The following is a 19,274-nucleotide window of genomic DNA, read 5'->3' on the forward strand; positions in this document are numbered from 1 at the left end:
CCTCCACTCCGGGACATGCATATTATCTACCCAATAGCATCATGGGTCTTGTATTTCAGCGGGCATGGCAAGTCCAAGAACAATTGCTAGCAAGACCCATAATCGTTCCTAGCCTACGTGTGTGATCACCTCGCTGAAAACCAAGCACCATAAGTAGTGCTTTGGAACAAATCTTTGAAAGATTGTTCGGTATTATTATAGGAGATGTCATCTCAAAACTACGCGCTCTGGAACAGCTACAAAACAACCGGGCACAACTTCGCGGAAAACTGGAATTTTTCTGTCCACACGGAAGTCGGCCTTGGCGCTTCATATAGAAGCGCGAGTCGCTCTTTTAGAATTCCATGTTTTAAGCGAATTCGGCGTTGGGCTGGCGGTAACTAGGTCCATGTAGATGAGGGGTGGCGCTTCGGCTTGGCGCTGGCCGGCCTCGAAAGCAAAATTCAGAACAAAATATCTGAGCGCCTTGTAGTGCATCTTGTAGAAGCCTTGAAATCGCTTCGGAGTTCTTGAAAATTGAAAAATGAGGCGAAGCGTGGGAGTGAAAGGTGAGTGATGGAAATTAGGTGTAGTGTGGGTTGTGAGTGTAGAATGAATGAAGTTTATATAAAATCATCTTTGGAATAGATAACACCACCCCAAACAGTTTGGGAAGGTGGGATCAACATTAACTAATCACGCTTGTGATGAAAATAACGACATTATATTCATATTGTCATTCAAACAACATTTCACTACAAAGTCAAAATTAACTCTGAATTTAACAACGTAACATCCTATCTACTAAAAATAATAAAAGCCAACATCAAAACAACAAACAAGTAGAAATCTAGCTACTCTTCCAAGGGGCGAGGTGGGGGTAAGAATAGGAATTTGAGTGATCAAGAATGGAAAAACCAAACACCCCCCCCAACAAATTTTTTGAAAACAGGGTTTGTAAAATTTGTTTTAAAAAGGGTCTTTTAAAAGTCAGATTCGAGACTTGCTAGATTACTATTTTTAAAAACTTTTTTACTTTTTATGAATTAGGTTTAATATAAAAGGAAAACAATAAGCGATAAAGACATAATTCACACCATAGAAAACATGACTCAAAAACCGAGAAAACATGCAAGAGTGGAAAACGTGAATTATGTGAAAGCGTGGACTTAGGATCCGGTACTTACAGCCACACACACTCCATAGGGAGGGCCGGTTACCTGAATGGTGCACTCACAATAATATATTGAAATGAAAGGAAGTGCACCAAACACAAAAATTGAGTGGATTTATAGTCGGATACTCGAGACTTTATCTAAACATATGTATGAATATGCAGGTTTATCATATATCAACAACAACCCGAAATAGTTGTGGATCATTCCATAAATAAATATCACAGCAAACATATCCAAACACAAACAAGCACCAAGATTTCCTAGGACACTGACCTAGTGGAATGAAAGCGAAGCGGATAGACCTATAACATAACCGAAAGCATACACCTTAGGTTTCATCTTTGAGCGAGAGGGTGTCCTAGTGAATAAATGTGGGAAAGTGAATGGTTGTGGAAGATATGGTGGATTGGGATAAGTTTTAGAAAAAAGCATGGAAAAAATGAGGATGTGGGTTTAGCACAAAACTTCATTCATGGTGTAGTTAGGGGTGTCTCAAGTCTGAAAATGAAGGTGTCAAGTGGTTTATCCTTGGGAAGTATTTGTTTACTAGGTGGATTTAAAAATCATGAAGCCGCGGGGAGAAACTAAAGGATCGAGTGCAAACTTCGAGGTTCCTTTGAAAAGGTGGAGGGTGGGGAATATTGGTGATGGAAGGTGAATGATTCTCAGCTAGAGCTCTCAAGTCCATATCATCGAAATCTTGATATATGCAAGACATTCCTCAATAGGTGGGTCAAAAGGATCAACGGGATAAAGATTGAAAAATTCATCTTCCGTCATAGCATCAAGGGATGAATGGTTGTTGGCAAGGGGGACTGTGAAGTGGTAAAGAAGTGGTGCAAAGAGTTGCGGGGAATTCTTCTTCGATTTAAAATTACTACTACCGGGAGTCATTGTTAAAAAGTCGAATTTCGAAGGAAAGGAATTTGTTAATCTGTTTCTCTGGAAACATGTTTTTGAAGTAATCTTGAGCTAAGCTCTCGATCATGCTAACCTCTCCATTTGTAGATGAATCGGAATCTTGTGTCCTAGTTTTAAAAACATTTACCTCAAGCGAGAAAGATGGCCAAAGGACAAGGACATCGAACCATCGCGGCGGTTTATGAAAGCGTTGGCGATAACCAAGAAGGGGCCCCTAAAATGATAGGTACAGAGTCGTTAGTGACTTACGTGTCTAGGACAACGAAGTCGGTTTGGGTAGTAAAATTTTGGACTTTAACTAGCGTTTTTCAACCACCCCCTTAGGATACTTAATAGACCGTCGGCTAATTGCAATGTCATTTTAGTAGGTTGCATCTCCTCTAGACCTATTTGTTTATACAAATAAAATGGGGAGTAAGTTAACACTAGCCCCGTGTCTAGTAAGCGGATGTCGTCGTGTGAGAATCTCCTAAGGTGCATTGTCAGATGGGGCGACCGGGGTCCTTGTACTTAACAATTCCATTATTTTCGGATAAAGTTGGGAATTGTTACGTTAAAAAAGCGTCTTTTGGTATATTGGTCTTCGCGCCTAGTAGTACACAACTCCTTAAGAAACTTAGCATGGTGTGGTAGCTTTTTAATAGCTTGAGAAAGGGAAGGTTTATAGTTAGATTTTTGAAAACGTTCCTAATCTCCTCATAATTTGTATCCCTAGTTAACATGGCTAATTTTTGGGGAAGCGGTGTTTTCTCTCTATAATTAGCATATGGATCAACGGGATGTTTAACCTTGGCTTTTGTTTCTTAGGTTGTGGTTTAACTTTTACCTCTACAGTTGGTAGGCTCTTGATTCTATTTAGGTTATCTAGTTCGATATCCGTTGGAGGGAATCTTGATGGGGTAACTATAGGCATAGTTACTTTGTTATCAACCACTCTTCGAGCGGTGGTGGTGATGGCATTTAGCTCACCCTACGTTTGTAGTTTCCGGTACTAGTATTACCGTTTACCTCAAAAGTGTGTTTCTTTGTTCTAGGGTTGGGTATCGCTTGGCACGGAAACACACCTTTTGGTTGGGCTTTCTCTTGGGCTAACTGTTGGTTTAAATTATTAACAGTTGTAGAATGTGTTGGTTAGATTGAGCCATGGTTTGGAAAAGTTGTTGGCTCACTTGTATGAAGGTGTCAAAGGCGATCGGTTGTGTGGGTGTAATAGTCCGCGGGTGGTGTATTTGGAACTATGTCGCGTTGATTATTTATAAAGCGGATTGTGATAGTTATTATTTACCTAACGATACCTTTATTAGCATTATAATTATTATAACTATATTGACCTTGTGCTTGACCTTGTCGAGGTTGTGCTTGGTTGTTATAATTATTATAATTACCACGACAATCCTTGTCTTGAGGGTGTAGCTTGGTTATAAGCGTGTGTTGGCCTAACATATTGATTATTGTACCACGGAGGTGTGACTTGTTGGTTATTTCTCCAACCCGAAGTTGGGATTTTGTCTCCAAGGGCGTTAGGTTCACTATTAATAGAACAAGAATGTTCATAGGCTATAGGGCCGATGGGAATCGGGATGCTTCGGGACTCAACCGAAAACTACATGGATTTGAATTTACATTCATGGCGGGGATAGGCTTTTGTTGTACAGAAATGGCCTCAACCTTTTTAGTTAGAGATTGATTAAATTTTTAAGTTCTAGATCGGGTTTAACCTCAAACATCTTGGTAGCCTTAAGCGTGGAAGAAGAACTAGCGGAGCGGGGATATCGTCACTACCCCCGGTTGTTATTTAAGCTTAGTTTGATCCTCTAAAATTTGTAAGCCTCATTGATTTGCTTCCTGACCTCCGTTCTTGTCTCCACTCTTGTTTTTCTTTTTTTCGGTGGTGCTATCTGCTTCTCCTAGCATCATGGCTTTTAACCGGTAGTGCGTCGAGCTTTGAATTCGTGGGCAGTATGGGTGTGTGACACGATTCTTTACAGTGTTTTATGTTTTTCTCCCACCTCTTTAACTTTAGGGTTTCCCCATTATTATACTTGGTTCCTCCTCAGAGTTTGGCCCTCCCCTTGATCTTCTTTTCCATCCATCCGTTCTAATGAACCCACGATCCTCTCGACTTAGCACACCTATCCACCGTCTTTTGGGTTACCCTCTCTATTTCTGCTCCATGCTTTTCGGCCGCGTGATGGCCCATCAGCCCTAGGACTATTCTGCCCATGCTCGCTGCCTACTCCCAAATCCATGATGACCACTCCGAGCCCATGGACTCCTCCGAACCCTTAGGTCTATTAATCCCAAATCAGTCCATAACAATTGTAATGTTCATGCTTATCAGTCTTTTCAATTTGGTATGGATCAATAACAAGCTCTTAAATTCCTTCAAATTTATTGGTAGTGATTTGATTGTTGCCAAAAAGATATTAAAAATGAACTCAAGAACTCAAAAAGAAGACTTGGTAGGAGGCTTTCCATCAGATTTTTTTGGGATTGCCCACTCATTTTTGTTAGTTAGCCACGTCATGTTTACTTGGGGCGAAAATATTTGGAAAAAAAAAAAAAAATCGGGAGGCCCATGAGGTACGACGCTGGGCTTCAAGGCAGCAGCAGCAGCCCATGGGCGATATCTCTGCTATCCAGGTCGTCCTAATGTTTGTTCCACTAAAGTAATTCTCGCCGGGGACAGCTGACAAACACCGTGCCCGTGTTCTTCCTCTAAATAAATAAGACATTCCTCCGTCCTCAAAATCAAAGTCACAAATACATAAACTAGGAAATTTGTGCCCCCATCTTGCTAAAGTTTGGAGGTCCACCATAAACCCTATTTGGAGGTTTAACAGAAAAATGTTCACCACATAATAAACCCCAAACACACCACACCACGATTTTGTTCACAGTTATTATTAGGCAATGGCTGCTTCTACATTAAAATATGCTTCGTATGCAGCCACTTCATACTTGGTATTACACAATCGAGCTTACGCTGATAACTCAGCCCGCTGTTGTGCCCCAACCAAGTATGTCTGGTTTGGATGCTGACTCATTAGAGAGCTGCTAAAGCTAGTCGGAATATTAATAACAGTCGGCTTAAAAAACAGGTATTTAGTAAACTGTTTATTTTTTTATTTTTTTTTTTTAATTTAGGGTGTTAAATTATTTTTTGTTTTCTGTTTGTTAGGTTTTTGAGGTTATGAATCTGCAAGAAGCTTACTTGTCTCTGCGGAGTTGGATTTTGAGAAAGCGCAGTATCAAGCACACCAAGCTCAGCAAGACATTGTGAGTAATTTTTTAAGTGGTTTTCTAGTTGTTGAGATTTATAATGCCATATTGGGTATCGTAATCATGCAGCTGGCGCTGCAACACTAATTGCCAATTGGTTTCGAGTTGGATGCAGAAATTTAATAGTTTAGAGACTTAGAAGTAGTAAAAACAAACTTGAGTGGGGATAATAGAATTTGCTATGGGCTCATTTTTATTATGAAGTCAGTGAAAGTATTAGTAGCAAAATAGTTGCTTTATGTGAATAGTGATAGAATGAGTGATGGAGAAAACACAAGAACAAGGAGTTTGTCGTGGTAGAAAATATGTATGGAGTTTCATTTAACAGCCGAGTAACTTACGGGTAGAGCCACCGCCAAAAAGAAAAAAAAAATGGGACGGAGGCCTTGTAGTTTTAGGAATACTTAGGTGCGATAGAAGGTTTCATACTTCAAAGTGCTTAAGGAAGGATTGGTTATTTCTCATTGTGAACGATGTGAAACGTTTCCTTCCTATTCACTTTAGGATGTTGAGAGGCAAAAAATTTTCTGATTTGAGTCTGGGTCTAGATTTTGTTTTAATATGCTCTCCGAGTCAAGTGTTTGTGGCGGAAGAAGTTGTGGACGTGGAAGGACTTGCTTATTTTAATGGTTTTTCTCAGCATGTTCTTTTTAGGTCCTTGTATGTGGGCCTTCCTATAGTAGACTAGAAATATATGGCTACATGGGTATCCATGATTGAGCAGTTTAGGAAAAGCTTCGCAATCTTGGAAGAGTTGGTTGCCATCTAGTGGGTTAGATTGACCCCTAGTAACTTCTCTTTTCCTCTTTGCTATATTTGTTTACATAGAGCTAAAAATCTCTTCCCATTTCATTACATCACTTCTTACTATTTTCTTTCTAAGCATCTTAGTCCCTTCCCATTTTATTTTCATTTCTTTTTACGGTTTTCTTTCGGTTGGTTTGGAGTGGGCCTGCCCAAACTCATAACTTGTACACCACGGATTTAGGCCCTCACAAGTCCCCTCATTAGGGCCTCTCCATTAATATGTCTATGGTGTAGCACGTCGTGAAAGCAAAACAACAATAAATCAATAATAAATACATATTAGAGTTGATTGAGATAAACACGTAAATCTAGGGTTTAAATGTTCAACTAGAATAACAATTATTCAATAAAAACCATCTAACACTAAATGCCAAGGATGCCTTAAAACCTACTTCTAAATAGAATAGGACAACAAATTCGAAACTTATTAATAATCGTATTTCTTATACAAATAAAAACTACTAGAATAGAAACATGTTTAGTAATTACTAAACTAATACCTAAATAGGACTTAGGAACCCATGGTTCAGCCATCATGGTTTCAGGATTGTGACAGCAGAGAGAATGTGAAAAGTGACTGCAATGTTGAAAACCCTTGGTTGCACCTCAATTATATGTATGTTCACTTGGCGGTATTAGTTGCATCCAAGTACTTACAAAACCCACATACTTGGCCTCTACTACAAACTACAGCCGCGTGCTCAAACTAGATAAATGCTAACAAGTGGATATGTTTGACTTTTTACCTTATTTTCACATGAAGATCTTTGAGATTTCAGTTTCAAATACCGTGACAAAGTTTCTACTGTATCTGCTATGCCTGTCGTTGTTGCTATCTTCTGTAACACACTAAATGGTACAAGTGTATCAAAAGGGTCAAACGAAAGTGTGGTTTGGCACAAAGGTAAAGTTGCTCCACTGAGCTGGGCGTCATGACTTTAAACCACAGAAATAGCCTCTCCTCACGTGGGGGTAAGGCTGCGCTCATTTGGACTTCCCCAGAGCCTGCAATGGCTGGAGCTTCGCTTACTATGCGTCTGGGCTACACATTTTTTTTTTGCATAAAGGGGTCAAACATTGTTATTTCTCGTAAGTCTAATATGGGAGTGTGGCTTTGTTTTTGGTTAGGTCTGCAGTATGTTATTCACATTGAATTTGGAATAAACTATTGAAGTGAAGCTGGCTCTTCACATATGGATTACATTGTTATAAATCTTTAGTAGAAGTTCAAAAAAATCAAATAGTCCTCTCGACCCTTAAGCCTTCAGGTCAGGGTTGAAGGGTGGATGAGGGCTTGGTATTCTTTATTATTTGCTGATTTCTGCTGATTTATGGATTTTTTATTATTTCATGACAATGAGCTATATTGCAATGGCAGGAGAGGCAACGGAAAATGGCTGAAGAACAAAGAAATTTGCTAGCACAACAAAGCAAAAGCAAAAGCACAATTTTTACGCCAAAAGATGAGTTGGACAGAAAGAGAATGCAGGTATCAGGACTCACATTTTGATTGAGTAATGTCATTGGAACAAAAATCTATATGATAAGGGTGGGGAGGGATGTTTTCTGAACTCAAAGACAAAAAGATAAAATTTGGGTTTGATTGGGTCTCTTAAATTTTATGAATGGCTGCTTTTAGGTCTAGACTTTATTGTAGTGGAAACGTGACACAGAAAAGGTGTAAATTGATGTAAATTCTTCAAAAAATAGCAATGCCCTATCCTTCAAAATAACAATGACAAATCAAATCCTTCAAATTATAACTATGCAACTCTTGCCTCGTGTGTTTTTTTCTTTTAGTTTTGCTAATGGCTTGCACGCTGTTCATGCATTTTTTCTTTTTTGTAGACCGATCATGAAACCCAAAGGTCACAAAACGCTGAATTAGTTAAGATGCAAGAGTTGTCCTCTGAACTAACAGAAAAAGCTAGGCGTGCTTCAGAAGAACAAATCCAAGCTCAGAAGCCATACAGAGAAAGTGAAAGCTGAAATAGAACAAGAAACAATTAGAGTTAACACTATGGCTGAAGCTGAAGCACGGCTCTTGAGAAGAAGTTAACTGAAGAACAGAAAATGAGAACGCTTGAAGAAGAATTGAAAGGGGAAAAAAGATAAGTGGCTTGCTGCTATTCACACAACTTTCAAGCACATTGAAGGTGTGAAATTATTATTCTGTCCTCTCTTTGATTTTATTTTGCCATATGGATAGTATGTTAATCAGAGTCATGGAAATTAGCTGAGCCAGCAGATATTGTCCAGGCGGCTCTGTAAGCTATTTAAAAGTGTAATTGTATTTGTTTTGGTAGCTATATAGACTCACAGGTTTTATTTTTAAGCACTAAATTGTGTTCCTTGGCATTTGATTTTGATTCTGGTATCTTCCTGAAGTTACATGTTCCATAATATTGTTTAGATGCAGAGAAAAATAGTTATTCCATGCTCTTGATATGAATTGTTTAGTGAACAAAATGGACGCGTCGCTTTTGTTACTCTCTCAATAATAGTAATTTTGTTGGAACATGAGAATTTATTGATCTTTGAACAACAATTTGCAGATGGTGTGTGTGGGTGTTATTGACAGACCGTTACTAAATTAATCATGGCTGTCGGAGGAGTTACTGCGGTAGCTGCTGGAGTTTACACGACTAGGTGTGAGTTATATATTATCATTATCTTCTGTTTGACTTGATTTTATTGCTTCCAAAATCTAGCTTAGGAACGGATTGTAACTGTCATGATTTTATGTCACGTGCCATTATTGTAACTAGTAACATTTTTACTTGCTTTAGATTAATTCATTGTTATCGGAATCACATTCTTTTTTACATAAATTTCTGGTCGAGCTGTGTGGACATGATTTGAACTCTCGAACATTATGTTTTGAGGCTGAGGGAGTTAGGAAGGCAGTTTCCCGTATCTTTTCTCGATGCATGAGCATGGAATAAATAATTAATTAGTAGTTTCTATTTTATTTGGTTTCCTAATTCAATTAGGAATAGGAATTAGATGGCTTCCTATTTGGTTTCCAATTAGATTTAGTAGTTGTTTTCTTATATAAAGGCATCTAGACCTTCATTGTTAGGGGGTTATTATTGATTATTAATTCTTTGTGAATTGTTCTTCATGTTTAAAGGTTCAAACCCTAGATTTAGGTGTTTGTTTTATTAAATCTTATTGATGTTCATCCATTGTTGAAGCTTCCGCCAACAAGATACATTAAATTTGGTATCAAGAGCCAATCGATTTTTGGGATTTTTTTTTCCAAGAAACACTGTTCACGAGTACTATTCACCGGAGCACTGTTCACTGCGGAAAAAAATCTTCAATTTTTTGGTTAATTGTCATGGAGTATCATAGGAGAAGTAGAAGAGAGTCAACGCACCGCCCGATCATCGGTTTCCATGGGTCGGGTACCATACCGATCCTCATATTTGGAGAGATTGTGATTTAGATCGCAGGCCCAGCGAGATTTCCTCCTTCAAAAAGGTATGAACCTCCTCTAGATTTCGCTCCCCAACTCCCAATTGCCGTTTCAAAATTTTTGAGTCGCTGAAGATCGTATTTTTAAGTAATGAATCCTACGATTACGATGAAGAGGAGTCTTTTATTGATTCCGATGAAGATGAGTATTCCGATGAGGGATATTCTCACCAAAATAAATATGCTGATCCTGAGACATACTACCCATCCCAACAACATCTCATTGTTGAGTTGTTATCCTGTTTTGATCCCCAACTACCACCGATGAGGAATCTCGACTTTGATTTTTCTAATAGTCGAAATCCGGACAATCAATACCATCAACATGGTGTTGATCAGTCAAGTCATTATAGATCTATTTTTTATCGACAACCACAGCAGCGTACTCATGCTTGGGTGGCTGCACCAACACCCCAAACCCATAGGCATCATGAACACCAACAAGGTAGGGGTGATTAGGGAGGTCATCTAAATTTGAATTCCCAACACAGTGGGGCGAAGATAAGGAATAAAATTTCCGATAGATTTGTGAAGAAGGTTATCCCTTGGGTTTGTATATCTAATACACATGGGATTTATAAAGCATGTGCTCCTTCTACTAGTGATTGTTTTAACCAAGCTGCTGCTGCAATGGATTTTGTTTCTAACGAAATAAACCCACAACCAAGTTCTTCATCCCCACAGCTGGATTTTTACACTTCTAATCAGATAGAAATCACCTCACAAGAATGTCATCATGAGAGTCTAATTCTTGGACGTCAACAACATCTGGGTTCAGCTCTCCCCGATCAGAAGCATAGTCAATCCACTCCATCACTACCACTTGTTCAATTGCAAAACTGTGATTTGGACTTTTGTCAACGTGATGAGAAAAAATTGAAAGATTCTGATGTTGAAATCAGCACCTCAATGATTGTCAAGAATGAGAAGAATAAAGAGTTTGAAGGAGTTAATGAGGGGAGCTACTGCTTGCACCGAAGAGGATATCAGTTCTTCACAGGCTCACTATTCACCACCAATTCAAGTTGAAAACACTGATTTCAAGAGGAGAGAAGACAATGTCGAGACCAATCCCTCCCCACCACTGTCACCCTTACCTCACCATCACCATGCCGAACATCTTTTAGCACCAGTAGTGCTGTCCCAACTAGCGATTGTTGCACATGTTGCAGTAGCTCAAGATGAAGAGAAGAAAGACTCACTAGCCAAGAAAGATGAGACAAATATGAAACAATGGCCCTTTGACATTGTTGGACTTGGTATCCAGCCCATGCTAGTCATGATTTCTAAAGGAGTGGAGCACCAGCCTGCTAACAAGGAACTTTTGCCCCAAGTCTACCAATTGTCTGATCAAATTCGAAGAAATTCAGAAAAAGGCTGTCAGTTTCTAGGTATATCAACTTCTAATCTTTTTACAGGTAGAAAGGATTTTGATCCTTGTGGAGGAACATTTGTTTTCTATTGTCGTAACATGATAGATGGTATTGTAAATGTCGTACTACAGATGCTAATGCTCACATTTCAAGTTTTTGCCAACTATGGGCAAGAAGTCATGGGTGACCGTGATTGCCAATGGAAATCGACAATACCAATGGCAAGATTGTAGTCTACATTGGATTTACTATTCAGGTTAATGGTTGTCGCGAGTTTTGTAAGCTTTCCACCGAGTATGTTGATCCCTTCTTTTCCAACTTCGGGCAAATCTGGTATGCGACAACGAGCATTGAAGTGCATTTTATCACGAGTTACATCCACCAAATCATTTTTTGAACCGAAAGTCTTTGGCAATGTTTTGGTGTATTATTCTTCTTGTGAGCAATTATTTGGGTAAAATTCGAGGTCGAATTCCTTTGAACTAATGGAATGTGATGATAAAGTACAAGAGTTTTGGCAGAATATTCACAAGTCTACATGCAACAAACTTCGAGGATGAGTTTCTTTCAAGCCGGGGAGTATGATGCATGAGCATGGAATAAATAATTAATTAGTAGTTTCTATTTTATTTGGTTTCCTAATTCAATTAGGAATAGGAATTAGATGGTTTCCTATTTGGTTTCCAATTAGATTTAGTAGTTGTTTTCTTATATAAAGGCATCTAGGCCTTCATTGTTAGGGGTTTATTATTGATTATTAATTCTTTGTGAATTGTTCTTCATGTTTAAAGGTTCAAACCCTAGATTTAGGTGTTTGTTTTATTAAATCTTATTGATGTTCATCCATTGTTGAAGCTTCCGCCAACAAGATACATCACTTTCTCTTGTGTTGTCGCATAAAACACCAATTAAATTGTGTAACAAGGGGAATATATTGACAAGTTTTTAATTTTCCCTTTACCTATTTTGATAGGAAAAGGGTAAAAATATGAAAGATTTTGGCTGTAATCATATTCTTACACGCCATGTTTATCCTCTCCTCCTGGCTAAAAGTGTCTCCTTTTAATGTACCTTCTAATGGCTTCACACTGCCTAATATATGATGAATTTTCCTTTCTATTTTCAGAGAAGGTGCAAGAGTAATGTGGGGTTACATAAACCGGATACTGGGCCAGCCTTCCTTAATTAGAGAATCATCAATTGGCAAGTATCCCTTGTTAGGGCCACTCTCTCGTGCTTACAATAAGGGGTTGAAAATTATTTCTGGTAGTGGAAAAACAGAAAGTAAAACCAAGTTTGGAAAATATTGTTCTCCACCCTTCTTTACTGTGGAGAATAGAGCAACTTGCTGGAGCTACTGCAAATACCAAGGCTCATCAGGCCATTTCTTAACATGCTATACTATGGGCCTCCCTGGGACTGGCAAAACTATGGTTGCAAAGGAGATAGCTGAAATCGGTATCTCATTATCTTTGTTTCTTGGATTTATTTTTATGATAGTATCTGTCACAAAATATGATATATTTTTCTTACTTGAGTTTGTGTTTAATTTTTTTATCACGTCCCTATATTGAAAACACTGTTTATAATTTATGATGTTCCCTATCATTAAAGCTTTCAATCTTCTCTCATTTATTTCTGATGTCGGATATTTTTTGTTGTTGTTGTTGTTGTTGTTGTTAAAAGGGTTTAGATTATGCCATGATGACGGGTGGAGATGTTGCACCCCTGGGTGCAGAGGCTGTTACCAAGATTCATCAGATATTCGACTGGGCTAAGAAATCAAAGGAAGGCCTACTACTCTTTATTGATGAGGCTGATGCTTTCTTATGCGAGTAAGTTTCTATCCACCTGACTTGTATTTACCAGTGTAATTATGGAAGAGTGCACCATAATCTGAGGATGAGCTTTGCCTAGGTTGATCTAAACTGCTATGAACACAGTGGTGCATTATGATTGACTGAGTTTTTTTTATAAGGATTTGAGTCAGTTACCTTTCATTTCATTTTCCTGTTATGTAATAGACTTCAGTATAGAATTTTAATAGTGCACCGTGCTATGGACTTGCATTCGACCTTGCTAGGCACTCAACACTCACTCTAATTGATCCTCAAGCCACCTTCCATGTTCTTCCCTACTCAACCAAGATCACAGTCCTTACCACAGCATATGCAGAATCCTTGGCACACACGTGAAGCAGAAAAGATTTATTCGAAACCTACATTCAATCTCAGATTGTTCTTGCATGGTTGTAAATGGTAGCTAACATCTTAATTAATTGTGTGTCATATTTACTTTATTTGGCACTTCCTTTGCAGTGTTTACATCATATTGGTTATACGATTTTTAATAACCAGATATGAAGTAAATATATTCAATTTGGTTGTTGATTGTGACAACCAGTTGAAAATGACCAATTGTAGGCTGTAAAGTCCGAAAATTTTGAAGAGCATATGCTTGGACGATTCAGTAGCATAATGGCCATTACTCAGTGTACTTTGAGGCTTGAGTATAGCTTGTGATGTTCTACCTCCTATTATTATGAAGTGTTCCTTTAAAAGTGATTGACAGTTTCTACTTCGGAGCTAGTTCTCCAAAGAACATTCCAGTCACAATTGTTTTATACTCTCATACGTTTTTGTATTGAATTTCAATGCCAGGCGTAACAGCATCCATATGAGTGAAGCTCAACGGAGTGCTCTCAATGCATTGCTCTTTCGAACAGGAGACCAATCACGAGATGTAGCTCTTGTGCTTGCAACCAACAGGCCAGGTGATCTTGATAGTGCTGTCACAGACCGTATAGACGAGGTGATTGAGTTCCCTCTTCCAGGGGCCGAGGAACGGGCGAAGTTGTTGACTCTCTACTTGGAGAAATACCTATCTGAGAAAGATGATCCCAAGTCTTGGTGGCGACCATTCAAGGGCAAGAAATCAAAGAAAATCGTAAAGGATTTGCCTCGAGAAGTAATTTGTGTGGCCGCTCGAAAGACGGAAGGGTTCTCTGGTCGAGAGATAGCAAAGCTTGTGGCAAGTGTCCAAGCATCCGTCTACGGAACCCATGACTGCGTACTAGATTCCCATCTATTCATGGAAATCGTAAATTTTAAAGTTGCAGAGCATCAACAGAGGATAAAGATTGCAGCAGCTGGTGGCGTTGTGAAACCAAGATCATAAAAACTATTGCCATTAACTCATTATGTATTTTAGTTCCTCCCTTGAAATGTGTTTCTATCAAGAAGACATTGGGTCGGAAACTTAGTTTTCTCGTTCCTTTGTAATTTTATTTGTACTTTGGTTAAACGATTACTTTAGGAAGTAGAAGATTCAATTCATTCCTTCCGTAAGTGATTATACTCTATCTAAACAACATTTTGACGTAAGTGAAAGCAAATAACAGAGATCATCAATCAATCTCCGTATCTAAGTATATCTACTACTAAGTTCCCGCGTTATGGCCTTATGGCAACTGGTAAAGGCATCACCAAAGCAGAGCTTTAAAATCCAGGGAAACGTCATCTTTTTGGAGGGCACGTCAGTTTTTGGGGGGCAATAATAAAGAGAGCGAAAACTCTATATTAATCAGGGAAACGTCATCTTTTGGGAGGGCCACGTCAGTTTTGGGGGCGCAATAATAAAGAGTAGCGAAAAACTCTATATTAATCAGGAAACGTCATCTTTTGGAGGGCCACGTCAGTTTCTGGATGGCAATAATAAAGAGTAGCGAAAACTCTATATTAATAGTTGTTCCAACTGAGAAGATAATCCTCTTTTATAACACATGAAATTAGACAAGAAAAACATAAGTGAAGTCACTGCCAACTTAAGTAAAGTCATGTGGACAATTTCTATTAAAGGTTTGGGCTTCGGGTCTTTAAAACCTTTGTAAGAACGAGGACAATTATCAAGTGATAAATATGGAGGCCCATTTAGGGGCTGCGCTAGAAGCTATTTCTATTTTAGGTCTGTTAAATTTGAAGAAAACGGCCGTGATCCAGCCCCATTGGTGATGCCCTAAGAACTAAGAAGTGAGAAGGAAGTTGGAAAGAAATCTACACTAAATGATAGCAGGGTCTTCCGGAATACTCTTCCCAATATCGAGTAGGCAATTTAAGATTTCCTTATTTACTTAATTTAAAAGCACCTCCCTCACAAAATTTAGAATAAGCCCCACTTTTATTAATATAATTTTAACAAGGTTCATTTTTTATTAATAATTTAGAAACACCTCTCTAATGTCACTTAAATTAAATAATTACCTCAATTTCCCACATTGAAATTAAAACAAGTCCTATTTTATTTTGATAATTTAAAAGAACCTCCCTAATATTACTTAAATAACATAATTATTTTCTATTTTGTTTAAAAATAAATAAATAAATAAATATCTCCTATATAATTACAATTACCTTTTACAATTATAATTCAAAGAAACCATACTAACTATGCGCAGTACAGGTTTGCATTTTTGTCTCTACTAGCCGTGGCACCCTTCTCAACCAAACAAACATTTCTAATCTCTTAATTTTAAGATTTTAGAACCACCTCCCTTTAATTATTCTAATCACCCCTTTTAAAACAATTTATAAAAAAAAAAAACTATTTCACTTTATTAACAATAATTCTAGGAGACAGGGAATAAGCCCGCTTTAGTGATCTGGCCGACGTGGTATACTCTCTCTCACGGAGTACTTACAACAATAGTAACAAAGACTACAAAGGCTAAAAAGAGAGGGAAAGTTGGAAACTAAAGAAGAAGTGGGAAAAAGTGGAAACTTAAATGTCTCCTCTTCTCTTCTCTATACTTTCGTCTCTTCTCTTCTCTGTACTTTCGTCCATGCCCAAATTTCTCATCTTTTCTCTTTTTCTAAGCGATCCATCACCGGGATTTCAAACTTTCGGAGATTCCAGACACTGATAAATCAAAACTAGTTAATTTCAACCATATCAATTGTAAGTTAGGTATTTGATTGTATTCTTGACTAAGTTTTTATTTTGCATGCATACTTATAATTCATTGAGGCTTACAAACTCATTTTGATCTACTAAAATCCTCCGTGATATACATGTATTAAAACCATATTTTCAAAATGTTATAAATCAAATTGATATTGTATCACTTGACACATTTAGTAATCATTCAATTTCATCTTGCAGAAATGGAAAATGAGTTACCTGGTATTACTGACGAGTACGTTGTCGAAAAGGATATGGCGGATGTAGCTGAATTTCAAGAGTGCGTGGAAAATGAAAAAGTTGATGAAGTTGAAGAAGTTCTAGGAGATCCAGAACTAGGAATGGAGTTCGGCACTATTGATGAGTATATGGAATATTTTACTAGATATGGTAATCAAAAGGGATTTCCAGTGAAAATAAGATCTACAGAAAAGGGACAAGATGGGGCGGTTAAGTTTGTGATTCTTGCATAAACCGGTCGGAATTTCAAATGCAAGTCAAGGAATCCCTTCAAATTACATCCTGTTAGCAAAACTGGATGTAAGGCTAAGATTAGAGCTGTTATATGTTCAGATGGAAAGTTGCGGGTAACGACTCTAACGTTGGATCATAATCATGAATTGAGTCCCGAAAATAGAGATTTTATAAGAGGAATCGGAAGATGAGCAATTATGTGAAAAGGAAACTTGTATATAATGATAAGGCGAGCATCAATACAAGCAAAACCTTTGGTTATTTTTGTATGAAGTTTGGTGGAATGAGAACACCGAATTTATCAAAAAGATTGCTATAATTATGTCGACCAATATAGGCCTAACACTTGGTGATGGGGATGCTATGGCACTTCAACACTACTTCCGAATGCAAGCTAATAATGCAATTTTTTTTTATTTGATAGATATGGATGATGATGGGAGATTAAGAAATGTTTTTTGGGCAGATACAAGGAGAAGGCCAGCTTATGAGGAGTTTGGGGATGCCGCTACCTTTGACACAACGCGTTTGACTAACAAGTATGATATGCCTTTTGCTCCGTTTGTTGGTGTTAATCATCACCCGATCCAACACTTTTTTGGGTGTGGGTTGATATCGAATGAAAATGAGAAGACATTTATTTGGCTTTTTGAGACTTGGCTTGCATGTATGAATGGTCATGCTCCCATTGCTATAATCACTGACCAAGACAAAGCAATGAAGAAAGCTATTGAAATCGTCTTTCCCAACACACATCACAGGTGCTGCTTATGGCACATTATAAAGAAGTTACCCGTGAAATTAAGTGGTTGCACTCAATATGAGTCTATCAAGTATGCAATGCAAAAAGCAGTTTATGACTCTTTGACTTGTGAAGAATTTGATGGACGGTGGAATAGTTTCATCAAAGAATTTAAGCTTGAAGAGAATAAGTGGTTGAGTGGGTTGTACAGTGAAAAAAGTCGTTGGGTTCCGGTACTTTTACAAAATACCTTTTGGGCGGGAATGTCCTCGACTCAAAGAAGTGAAAGTATGAATGCCTTTTTTGATGGTTATGTTAATTTAAAGACAAGCTTAAAGAAATTTGTTGAACAATATGAGAACGCACTACGAAGTAAGGTGCAAAAGGAGAACGAAGAGGATTTCAATTCTTTCGATCGTTGGATTCCATGCATTACTGATTATCCATTCGAGAAACAAGTTCAAGATGCTTACACTACAGCAAAATTCAAGGAGTTTCAAGATGAGGTGAAAGGTCAACTTTACTGTGTTATTTCTTCCGTTAAAGAGGAATGTGGCTTTCAGGTGTACGATGTTGCGCAAAACATGTTTGTAGGGACAAAGACTCATCGAGCCACTTTTAGAGTTTGTTTCAGAGAGAATGATTCTGACATTAAGTGCAATTGTCAATTATTTGAGTTTAGGGGAATCTTATGTAAGCATGCCCTTACTGTCTTGGTCCATAAACAAATTTATGCTTTACCAGATAAATATATTATCCGTAGGTGGAGGAAGGATGTGAAGAGGCGTCATAAAAAGATTAAAATTATATATTCTGATTGGGAGCTAAACCCTGAAAACGGGCGCTTTGATAGGATGTGTAATGCCTTTTTTGAAGCGGCAGACTTGGCAGCTGAAAATGAAGGTAAGACAGAAATGGTTTTCCATTGGATTAAGGGGTTGCTTAACGAACTAAAGATAAGTGATGAAATTGATGAAGGCAGTCATGCTAGTACACCTGAAATTCGTACACAAGTACATAGTGGTGGTAGAAATCCTTTGGCGGTAGAAAGCAACAAAATTCTTTGTCCTTTGGTTGTCCGTCGTAAGGGTCGTCCACGCAGTAAACGGTTTGAATCTACGATTGAAAAAGTTGTTAGAAAGGAAAAAGAGAAACAGAAGAAGGCAGAAAAGAGATTAGAAGAGAAGGGTACATAAAAGAAAGAGCTGGGAATGAAGAGGGCTACTGGAACGAACATGGATACCATTAATTTGGAAAAGGTTAGTTTTTTTAATTTAAAGAAATGACAATGTTTAGTCTGTATTGGTCATACCTAGTGTCACTTTCTGTTTTCATTGTGTAGGCTTCTCAAAGTAGCTATGCCATACACGGTTCAAAAAAATACAGGACACATGATTCGTTCAATCTCAATATGCCGGGTTGTGTGATTTACTTCATTTTATCCTTTTAGTTGGTAGTGCATGTTAGGCTACATGTTATTTTTGTTTTCTAATCTACTTTTTAGAATCTTGTATGGCCTGCACTTTTCTTTGCCTGAGCACACTTCCAACCAATTCCCATGCCTTTTTAACATTTTAATTTGGAAAGATTTCTTGTTATGAAGTTATCTACAGGGTGCAACTCTTCTTTATCTTTGTGTTATGACTGTTATCATACCCCTTGACTTCTTTCTATTGTTTCAAAAAATAGTTTATCAATCTCAAAAACCTTGGAGTATCTCTTTTTGATATTGTAAACTATTTTAAGGTATATTTTCTTGGATTTAACATATAACAACCTTCGACATTGCCTTGTTTGTAGGTACCAAATGTTCTAGGCAGTGTTTCGCGAGAACCAAATGTACTAGGCATCCCTAGTGGCACCAATTTTATGGGACTCGACGCTAGTAGAAGCTTCTCCAATGGCACAAATAGCATGGGCTTCCTAAATGTACCGGACACCCCAGGTAGCTCCAATTCCCAGAGACTCGATGCTGGACTAAACTTCTGCAATGGCACAAATGGCATGGGTTTCCTAAATGTACTAGGCACCCCGAGTAGTTCCAATTACTAGGGACTCGATACTAGAAGAAGCTTCTCCAAT

At 38.0% G+C, this 19,274-nt stretch overlaps 1 protein-coding gene and 1 pseudogene across 2 annotated transcripts; both read left to right on the forward strand.

The window, feature by feature from the left end:
• Nucleotides 1-4,991: 4,991 nt before the first annotated feature.
• Nucleotides 4,992-14,403, forward strand: LOC147475164 (uncharacterized; annotated as a pseudogene). Its single transcript, XR_015209701.1, has 9 exons — nt 4,992-5,042; nt 5,129-5,179; nt 5,260-5,357; nt 7,546-7,656; nt 8,016-8,325; nt 8,692-8,816; nt 12,147-12,475; nt 12,702-12,855; nt 13,681-14,403. The product of XR_015209701.1 is annotated as an uncharacterized LOC147475164 (transcript).
• Nucleotides 14,404-16,771: 2,368 nt separating this feature from the next.
• Nucleotides 16,772-18,388, forward strand: LOC147475165 (protein FAR1-RELATED SEQUENCE 5-like). Its single transcript, XM_086585295.1, has one exon. It carries the CDS (start codon nt 16,772-16,774, stop codon nt 18,386-18,388), a length of 1,617 nt encoding a protein of 538 aa, XP_086441421.1.
• Nucleotides 18,389-19,274: the final 886 nt, after the last annotated feature.

The sequence above is a fragment of the Coptis chinensis genome, chromosome 9 (genome assembly GCF_015680905.1).
Source record: "Coptis chinensis isolate HL-2020 chromosome 9, ASM1568090v1, whole genome shotgun sequence".
Classification (NCBI taxonomy): Eukaryota; Viridiplantae; Streptophyta; class Magnoliopsida; order Ranunculales; family Ranunculaceae; genus Coptis; species Coptis chinensis.